Genomic DNA, 11,845 nt, shown 5'->3' with positions numbered 1-11,845 from the left:
GTGCAACCTGTAGCAAATATGTTAGAGGAGCTCCCAAGCGGGCACCACAGACTAAGGCCAATGCCAAAATCAAGGTGTCACAGCAGCAACTATGCGGAGGAGAAAAATCTTAAGAAAAGAGAGTTCAGTAAAACACTATTTATCCAAAAATGATAAAAGTGGAGGCTTACAACATCCCAGTGGGAAAACAGCATTGACGTTGGTGATCGCAAGACCACATCACCGCGTCTCTGTGCCAGCAAACCGCCAGCAACTCTGCGATCACCAACGTCAATATAACCAGGAAATGAGAGCATGTAACCGGCTAAAAACCAACGGTAAGGGGAGAGCGCCGCAAGGTAACCAAGCAACATGATTAACCCCTTCAGGGCCAGAGGAGTTAAAGAGACTACTGGGCATACTGGCAGTTTGACACTGCAGCCCTTTCGGGACCAGAATACCAGGCGCGCAAGCTGCCGTTCCTCTAATGGATGCTTGTGTTTGGGGTACAGTTCGATGCCGTTGGTCCAGTCCTTCAGTACTCTCTGTGCCCCACACGCCGTGCGGCGCCGGACAACCCCGGACAACCCCGGACAACGCCAGTCCTAATGAGATAGATCCATTTATTAATAATCGTAGTGCGACATTAAACACAGTGACTCACATCGCTCCTCCCACGGCGAGAACACGGAATATCCGTGGGTTTTACTGAACCGCGGACACGTCCTAAAGGTCGAAGCTCAGGTCAGCCTGCACTTTAATTGTCACTGTTAACCCCTTCGGTGCTGGGTTGTTAAAGAATGGCAGCTCCCTGAGAGACACCATGGAGAGTAGTGCCCGGTCCTTCTCCTACTGGTCGTTGAAGTTTGCCTTCCTCTTCTCCACGAAAGCCGTCATCCCCTCTCTGCGGTCGTCCTGGAACAGAAACGTAGAGTGAGGGGGCTGCTTCTATACGCAGGTCGCGCACTATACACAGATACGCTATGTATTACTACCCGTGTAACACGGATACGCTGCTCTGCAATGTATTGGCTTACAGGATGAGCACTAATACCAGTGATATGATTAATAAGTCACAGCGACGTATATATACATATTATTAAGTGAGCGGTAAACACAGAGAGCTGAGACCTTGGAGGGGGGGGAGGGAGCGAGGGGGTGGAGGGGTAAGAGTGGGGGGTGGGAGAGTGGGGTGATACCCTCCGGCTCCTCTGTCTGATATCACCGTGTGTTCAACAAGAGCTTCCACAGGCAGAGCCCCCCCGTCTCCTCCCCTTCTCTTTATTGGCACTCTGATAAGGACAGGGGGGATAACGCAAACAAAGCGCTCACCTGACAAACACGCCCCCATTCAGAAGGTCCCCAAGAAATGCCATTCATTTCCGGAGAACCGAAAGAAGCCAAATCTTTGCTTTTATCACAGCTTAGTTAAAGCCCCCCCCCCCCCGCTTGCGGGCGACTTACTGTAGCGAACGTGGAATGGAAGAGCCTTTTCTCCAGGCGGTTACCCTCACACAGCGACAGCTCAAACGCTAAAGAGACACAAGGAAAGAGATTCAGGTCCTCCCACCACAGCGCCCGATCCCTAGTCCAGGGAACTCGTCCTCACGAGCCTCCAACAGGTCAGGTTTTCAGGATATCCCTGCTTCAGCACAGGTGGATCAATCAGAGGCTGTCTTTGACTGAGCCACCTGCGCTGAAGCCTGCATATTCTGAAAACCTGACCTGTTGGGGGGAGGGCTTGAGAACTGGAACTGAGCCCCCCGTGTAACACGCCTGCAGATAGTGCCTGAGCCCGGAGATACCGGGACGTGTAACACGCCTGCAGATACCGGGACGTGTAACACGCCTGCAGATAGTGCCTGAGCCCGGAGATACCGGGACGTGTAACACGCCTGCAGATACCGGGACGTGTAACACGCCTGCAGATACCGGGACGTGTAACACGCCTGCAGATACCGGAACGTGTAACACGCCTGCAGATAGTGCCTGAGCCCGGAGATACCGGGACGTGTAACACGCCTGCAGATACCGGGACGTGTAACACGCCTGCAGATACCGGGACGTGTAACACGCCTGCAGATAGTGTCTGTGCCTGCAGATAGCCACTTCTCTCACCTCCATTCACAGCCTCCTTTGCCATGACCACCACTAGCTTGGAGTTCGCGGCTATCTTCTCCCCGCAGCTGATTGCCTCTTCCACCACCTTCTCCACCGGGAACACCTTGCTCACAAGTCCTGCAGGGAGAGCAGCCCGACAGTTAGCCGGGCACAGCCAGCGTCCCCGAGGTGGCTGCATGTTAACAAGTAACCCAGAATGTTCATATCAAAGCATTCTCGGCGCGGCACCCGGTAACCAAACCCGGCGCGGCACCCGGTAACCAAACCCGGCGCGGCACCCGGTAACCAAACCCGGTGCGGCACCCGGTAACCAAACCCGGCGCGGCACCCGGTAACCAAACCCGGCGCGGCACCCGGTAACCAAGGGATGCGCAATTGTTTCCCTGTGCGCACTTGTCTGCTCTCCTCGGTGCCTCATGTCATGTCGCCATGGTAACGTGACCCCGCTGTGTCATTTGACACTGGGTTACCAGGACGACGTGTCGCAGGAAGTTGAGTATTATAGAGGCCTTGTGCGGTCCCCCGGCATTTAATAGAAATGCCTGGATGGAGAGCGCGGGACCTCTATAACTGCCGCACCCCCCCCCGCCATCTCCCAGAAAATCTAGCGTCCCCCAGTTTGCGCACCGCTGCAGTAACCAAACCCGGCGCAGCATCCGGTAACAGAAACCCGAAACGAGCGATATGCAAACAAATACGCATAGAATCACTTCAGATATTTAGTAACACTGAATCTACGTTACAAAGTAGCAACATGTTATTATAAGGATTGCAGCGATGCCGCCCCCTCACCGCCCCCCTCACCGCCCTCCTCACGTACCTGCTTGTTTGGCGTCCTGGGCGGAGATGCGATCCCCCGTCAGGACCATTTCCATGGCCAGGGACTTACCGACGGCTCTGGTCAGTCTCTGGGTCCCGCCGGCGCCTGTGCAGAGAAAGGAACAGTTTGCAGGAGGCCACGCGGACCGCGCCGGCTGGAATGGCAGGTGTCAGGCGGTTACAGGGTTACTGGGACAACGGGCGTTCACGAATTAGGGTCCCCAGTGTCACGCGTAGGATCAGTACAGTGAGGAGAAGCAACTCCGCGGATGGTGTAATGGTTAGGCTGAATTAACGGTCGTCTCGCGGGTTTAATCCCACGCTGTATGTAAGAGCATTCATTTACATAGCACACGCACTGCTTACAGAAATTACACGTGGGCAGTATTAATTACATAGCACACGCACTGCTTACAGAAATTACACGTGGGCAGTAATAATTACACAGCACACGCACTGCTTACAGAAATTACACGTGGGCAGTAATAATTACACAGCACACGCACTGCTTACAGAAATTACACGTGGGCAGTAATAATTACACAGCACACGCACTGCTTACAGAAATTACACGTGGGCAGTAATAATTACATAGCGCACGCACTGCTTACAGAAATTACACGTGGGCAGTAATAATTACATAGCGCACGCACTGCTTACAGAAATTACACGTGGGCAGTAATAATTACATAGCACACGCACTGCTTACAGAAATTACACGTGGGCAGTAATAATTACATAGCACACGCACTGCTTACAGAAATTACACGTGGGCAGTAATAATTACATAGCACACGCACTGCTTACAGAAATTACACGTGGGCAGTAATAATTACATAGCACACGCACTGCTTACAGAAATTACACGTGGGCAGTAATAATTACATAGCACACGCACTGCTTACAGAAATTACACGTGGGCAGTAATAATTACACAGCACACGCACTGCTTACAGAAATTACACGTGGGCAGTAATAATTACATAGCACACGCACTGCTTACAGAAATTACACGTGGGCAGTAATAATTACACAGCACACGCACTGCTTACAGAAATTACACGTGGGCAGTAATAATTACATAGCACACGCACTGCTTACAGAAATTACACGTGGGCAGTAATAATTACACAGCACACGCACTGCTTACAGAAATTACACGTGGGCAGTAATAATTACATAGCACACGCACTGCTTACAGAAATTACACGTGGGCAGTAATAATTACATAGCACACGCACTGCTTACAGAAATTACACGTGGGCAGTAATAATTACATAGCACACGCACTGCTTACAGAAATTACACGTGGGCAGTAATAATTACATAGCACACGCACTGCTTACAGAAATTACACGTGGGCAGTAATAATTACACAGCACACGCACTGCTTACAGAAATTACACGTGGGCAGTAATAATTACATAGCACACGCACTGCTTACAGAAATTACACGTGGGCAGTAATAATTATATAGCACACGCACTGCTTACAGAAATTACACGTGGGCAGTAATAATTACATAGCACACGCACTGCTTACAGAAATTACACGTGGGCAGTAATAATTACATAGCACACGCACTGCTTACAGAAATTACACGTGGGCAGTAATAATTACACAGCACACGCACTGCTTACAGAAATTACACGTGGGCAGTAATAATTACATAGCACACGCACTGCTTACAGAAATTACACGTGGGCAGTAATAATTACATAGCACACGCACTGCTTACAGAAATTACACGTGGGCAGTAATAATTACATAGCACACGCACTGCTTACAGAAATTACACGTGGGCAGTAATAATTACATAGCACACGCACTGCTTACAGAAATTACAAGTGGGCAGTAATAATTACATAGCACACGCACTGCTTACAGAAATTACACGTGGGCAGTAATAATTACATAGCACACGCACTGCTTACAGAAATTACACGTGGGCAGTAATAATTACACAGCACACGCACTGCTTACAGAAATTACACGTGGGCAGTAATAATTACATAGCACACGCACTGCTTACAGAAATTACACGTGGGCAGTAATAATTACATAGCACACGCACTGCTTACAGAAATTACACGTGGGCAGTAATAATTACATAGCACACGCACTGCTTACAGAAATTACACGTGGGCAGTAATAATTACATAGCACACGCACTGCTTACAGAAATTACACGTGGGCAGTAATAATTACACAGCACACGCACTGCTTACAAAAATTACACGTGGGCAGTAATAATTACATAGCGCACGCACTGCTTACAGAAATTACACGTGGGCAGTAATAATTACACAGCACACGCACTGCTTACAGAAATTACACGTGGGCAGTAATAATTACATAGCGCACGCACTGCTTACAGAAATTACACGTGGGCAGTAATAATTACACAGCACACGCACTGCTTACAGAAATTACACGTGGGCAGTAATAATTACATAGCACACGCACTGCTTACAGAAATTACACGTGGGCAGTAATAATTACACAGCACATGCACTGCTTACAGAAATTACACGTGGGCAGTAATAATTACATAGCACACGCACTGCTTACAGAAATTACACGTGGGCAGTAATAATTACACAGCACACGCACTGCTTACAGAAATTACACGTGGGCAGTAATAATTACATAGCACACGCACTGCTTACAGAAATTACACGTGGGCAGTAATAATTACATAGCACACGCACTGCTTACAGAAATTACACGTGGGCAGTAATAATTACATAGCACACGCACTGCTTACAGAAATTACACGTGGGCAGTAATAATTACACAGCACACGCACTGCTTACAGAAATTACACGTGGGCAGTAATAATTACACAGCACATGCACTGCTTACAGAAATTACACGTGGGCAGTAATAATTACATAGCACACGCACTGCTTACAGAAATTACACGTGGGCAGTAATAATTACATAGCACACGCACTGCTTACAGAAATTACACGTGGGCAGTAATAATTACACAGCACACGCACTGCTTACAGAAATTACACGTGGGCAGTAATAATTACATAGCACACGCACTGCTTACAGAAATTACACGTGGGCAGTAATAATTACACAGCACACGCACTGCTTACAGAAATTACACGTGGGCAGTAATAATTACATAGCACATGCACTGCTTACAGAAATTACACGTGGGCAGTAACAATTACACAGCACACGCACTGCTTACAGAAATTACACGTGGGAGGTAATAATTACACAGCACACGCACTGCTTACAGAAATTACACGTGGGCAGTAATAATTACATAGCACACGCACTGCTTACAGAAATTACACGTGGGCAGCAATAATTACATAGCACACGCACTGCTTACAGAAATTACACGTGGGCAGTAATAATTACATAGCACATGCACTGCTTACAGAAATTACACGTGGGCAGTAATAATTACACAGCACACGCACTGCTTACAGAAATTACACGTGGGCAGTAATAATTACACAGCACACGCACTGCTTACAGAAATTACACGTGGGCAGTAACAATTACATAGCACACGCACTGCTTACAGAAATTACACGTGGGCAGTAATAATTACACAGCACACGCACTGCTTACAGAAATTACACGTGGGCAGTAATAATTACATAGCACATGCACTGCTTACAGAAATTACACGTGGGCAGTAACAATTACACAGCACACGCACTGCTTACAGAAATTACACGTGGGAGGTAATAATTACACAGCACACGCACTGCTTACAGAAATTACACGTGGGCAGTAATAATTACACAGCACACGCACTGCTTACAGAAATTACACGTGGGCAGTAATAATTACATAGCACACGCACTGCTTACAGAAATTACACGTGGGCAGCAATAATTACATAGCACACGCACTGCTTACAGAAATTACACGTGGGCAGTAATAATTACATAGCACACGCACTGCTTACAGAAATTACACGTGGGCAGTAATAATTACACAGCACACGCACTGCTTACAGAAATTACACGTGGGCAGTAATAATTACATAGCACACGCACTGCTTACAGAAATTACACGTGGGCAGCAATAATTACATAGCACATGCACTGCTTACAGAAATTACACGTGGGCAGTAATAATTACATAGCACATGCACTGCTTACAGAAATTACACGTGGGAGGTAATAATTACACAGCACATGCACTGCTTACAGAAATTACACGTGGGAGGTAATAATTACACAGCACATGCACTGCTTACAGAAATTACACGTGGGCAGTAACAATTACATAGCACATGCACTGCTTACAGAAATTACACGTGGGCAGTAATAATTACACAGCACATGCACTGCTTACAGAAATTACACGTGGGCAGTAATAATTACATAGCACACGCACTGCTTACAGAAATTACACGTGGGCAGTAATAATTACATAGCACACGCACTGTTTACAGAAATTACACGTGGGCAGTAATAATTACATAGCACACGCACTGCTTACAGAAATTACACGTGGGCAGTAATAATTACATAGCACACGCACTGCTTACAGAAATTACACGTGGGAGGTAATAATTACATAGCACACGCACTGCTTACAGAAATTACACGTGGGCAGTAATAATTACACAGCACACGCACTGCTTACAGAAATTACACGCGGGCAGTCATAATTACATAGCACACGCACTGCTTACAGAAATTACACGCGGGCAGTAATAATTACACAGCACATGCACTGCTTACAGAAATTACACGTGGGAGGTAATAATTACACAGCACACGCACTGCTTACAGAAATTACACGTGGGCAGTAATAATTACATAGCACACGCACTGCTTACAGAAATTACACGTGGGCAGTAATAATTACAAAGCACACGCACTGCTTACAGAAATTACACGTGGGCAGTAATAATTACACAGCACATGCACTGCTTACAGAAATTACACGTGGGCAGTAATAATTACACAGCACATGCACTGCTTACAGAAATTACACGTGGGCAGTAATAATTACACAGCACATGCACTGCTTACAGAAATTACACGTGGGCAGTAATAATTACACAGCACACGCACTGCTTACAGAAATTACACGTGGGAGGTAATAATTACACAGCACACGCACTGCTTACAGAAATTACACGTGGGCAGTAATAATTACATAGCACACGCACTGCTTACAGAAATTACACGTGGGCAGTAATAATTACACAGCACACGCACTGCTTACAGAAATTACACGTGGGCAGTAATAATTACACAGCACACGCACTGCTTACAGAAATTACACGTGGGCAGTAATAATTACATAGCACACGCACTGCTTACAGAAATTACATAGCACACGCACTGCTTACAGAAATTACACGTGGGAGGTAATAATTACACAGCACACGCACTGCTTACAGAAATTACACGTGGGCAGTAATAATTACACAGCACATGCACTGCTTACAGAAATTACACGTGGGCAGTAATAATTACATAGCACATGCACTGCTTACAGAAATTACACGTGGGCAGTAATAATTACATAGCACACGCACTGCTTACAGAAATTACACGTGGGCAGTAATAATTACACAGCACACGCACTGCTTACAGAAATTACACGTGGGCAGTAATAATTACACAGCACACGCACTGCTTACAGAAATTACACGTGGGAGGTAATAATTACACAGCACACGCACTGCTTACAGAAATTACACGTGGGCAGTAATAATTACACAGCACATGCACTGCTTACAGAAATTACACGTGGGCAGTAATAATTACACAGCACACGCACTGCTTACAGAAATTACACGTGGGCAGTAATAATTACACAGCACATGCACTGCTTACAGAAATTACACGTGGGCAGTAACAATTACATAGCACATGCACTGCTTACAGAAATTACACGTGGGCAGTAATAATTATACAGCACATGCACTGCTTACAGAAATTACACGTGGGCAGTAATAATTACACAGCACATGCACTGCTTACAGAAATTACATGTGGGCAGTAACAATTACACAGCACATGCACTGCTTACAGAAATTACACGTGGGCAGTAATAATTACACAGCACACGCACTGCTTACAGAAATTACACGTGGGCAGTAATAATTACATAGCACACGCACTGCTTACAGAAATTACACGTGGGCAGTAATAATTACATAGCACACGCACTGCTTACAGAAATTACACGTGGGCAGTAATAATTACATAGCACACGCACTGCTTACAGAAATTACACGTGGGCAGTAATAATTATACAGCACATGCACTGCTTACAGAAATTACACGTGGGCAGTAATAATTACATAGCACACGCACTGCTTACAGAAATTACACGTGGGCAGTAATAATTACACAGCACACGCACTGCTTACAGAAATTACACGTGGGAGGTAATAATTACACAGCACACGCACTGCTTACAGAAATTACACGTGGGCAGTAATAATTACACAGCACATGCACTGCTTACAGAAATTACACGTGGGCAGTAATAATTACACAGCACATGCACTGCTTACAGAAATTACACGTGGGCAGTAATAATTACATAGCACACGCACTGCTTACAGAAATTACACGTGGGCAGTAATAATTACATAGCACACGCACTGCTTACAGAAATTACACGTGGGCAGTAATAATTATACAGCACACGCACTGCTTACAGAAATTACACGTGGGCAGTAATAATTACACAGCACACGCACTGCTTACAGAAATTACACGTGGGCAGTAACAATTACACAGCACATGCACTGCTTACAGAAATTACACGTGGGCAGTAACAATTACATAGCACATGCACTGCTTACAGAAATTACACGTGGGCAGTAATAATTACATAGCACACGCACTGCTTACAGAAATTACACGTGGGCAGTAATAATTACATAGCACACGCACTGCTTACAGAAATTACACGTGGGCAGTAATAATTACATAGCACACGCACTGCTTACAGCAATTACACGTGGGCAGTAATAATTACACAGCACACGCACTGCTTACAGAAATTACACGTGGGCAGTAATAATTACATAGCACACGCACTGCTTACAGAAATTACACGTGGGCAGTAATAATTACACAGCACATGCACTGCTTACAGAAATTACACGTGGGCAGTAATAATTACATAGCACACGCACTGCTTACAGAAATTACACGTGGGCAGTAATAATTACATAGCACACGCACTGCTTACAGAAATTACACGTGGGCAGTAATAATTACATAGCACACGCACTGCTTACAGAAATTACACGTGGGCAGTAATAATTACATAGCACACGCACTGCTTACAGAAATTACACGTGGGCAGTAATAATTACATAGCACACGCACTGCTTACAGAAATTACACGTGGGCAGTAATAATTACACAGCACACGCACTGCTTACAGAAATTACACGTGGGCAGTAATAATTACATAGCACACGCACTGCTTACAGAAATTACACGTGGGCAGTAATAATTACATAGCACACGCACTGCTTACTGAAATTACACGTGGGCAGTAATAATTACATAGCACACGCACTGCTTACAGAAATTACACGTGGGCAGTAACAATTACATAGCACACGCACTGCTTACAGAAATTACACGTGGGAGGTAATAATTACACAGCACACGCACTGCTTACAGAAATTACACGTGGGCAGTAATAATTACACAGCACACGCACTGCTTACAGAAATTACACGTGGGCAGTAATAATTACACAGCACACGCACTGCTTACAGAAATTACACGTGGGCAGTAATAATTACATAGCACACGCACTGCTTACAGAAATTACACGTGGGCAGTAATAATTACATAGCACACGCACTGCTTACAGAAATTACACGTGGGCAGTAATAATTACACAGCACATGCACTGCTTACAGAAATTACACGTGGGCAGTAATAATTACATAGCACACGCACTGCTTACAGAAATTACACGTGGGCAGTAATAATTACATAGCACACGCACTGCTTACAGAAATTACACGTGGGCAGTAACAATTACATAGCACACGCACTGCTTACAGAAATTACACGTGGGCAGTAATAATTACACAGCACATGCACTGCTTACAGAAATTACACGTGGGCAGTAATAATTACATAGCACACGCACTGCTTACAGAAATTACACGTGGGAGGTAATAATTACACAGCACACGCACTGCTTACAGAAATTACACGTGGGCAGTAATAATTACATAGCACACGCACTGCTTACAGAAATTACACGTGGGCAGTAATAATTACATAGCACACGCACTGCTTACAGAAATTACACGTGGGCAGTAATAATTACACAGCACATGCACTGCTTACAGAAATTACACGTGGGCAGTAATAATTACATAGCACACGCACTGCTTACAGAAATTACACGTGGGCAGTAATAATTACACAGCACATGCACTGCTTACAGAAATTACACGTGGGCAGTAATAATTACACAGCACATGCACTGCTTACAGAAATTACACGTGGGCAGTAATAATTACATAGCACACGCACTGCTTACAGAAATTACACGTGGGCAGTAATAATTACACAGCACACGCACTGCTTACAAAAATTACACGTGGGAGGTAATAATTACATAGCACACGCACTGCTTACAGAAATTACACGTGGGCAGTAATAATTACACAGCACACGCACTGCTTACAGAAATTACACGTGGGCAGTAATAATTACATAGCATACGCACTGCTTACAGAAATTACACGTGGGCAGTAATAATTATACAGCACACGCACTGCTTACAGAAATTACACGTGGGCAGTAATAATTACATAGCACACGCACTGCTTACAGAAATTACACGTGGGCAGTAATAATTACATAGCACACGCACTGCTTACAGAAATTACACGTGGGCAGTAATAATTACACAGCACACGCACTGCTTACAGAAA

General features: G+C 45.1%; 1 protein-coding gene across 1 annotated transcript in view; it reads right to left on the bottom strand.

Moving 5' to 3' along the window:
* Positions 1-588: 588 nt before the first annotated feature.
* Positions 589-11,845, bottom strand: part of ECHS1 (enoyl-CoA hydratase, short chain 1) — a 22,526-nt gene continuing 11,269 nt past the window's right edge. The window contains 4 exon segments of the mRNA XM_075610284.1: positions 589-894; positions 1,444-1,511; positions 2,098-2,217; positions 2,921-3,025. Of these exon segments, the coding sequence (XP_075466399.1) occupies positions 829-894; positions 1,444-1,511; positions 2,098-2,217; positions 2,921-3,025 (359 nt within the window). The 3' untranslated portion in view covers positions 589-828.

This window comes from Ascaphus truei, chromosome 8 (genome assembly GCF_040206685.1).
Source record: "Ascaphus truei isolate aAscTru1 chromosome 8, aAscTru1.hap1, whole genome shotgun sequence".
NCBI classification, from domain to species: Eukaryota; Metazoa; Chordata; class Amphibia; order Anura; family Ascaphidae; genus Ascaphus; species Ascaphus truei.
The sequence above is the reverse complement of the archived record's forward strand: the minus strand, read 5'-3'. Positions and strand labels throughout refer to the sequence as shown.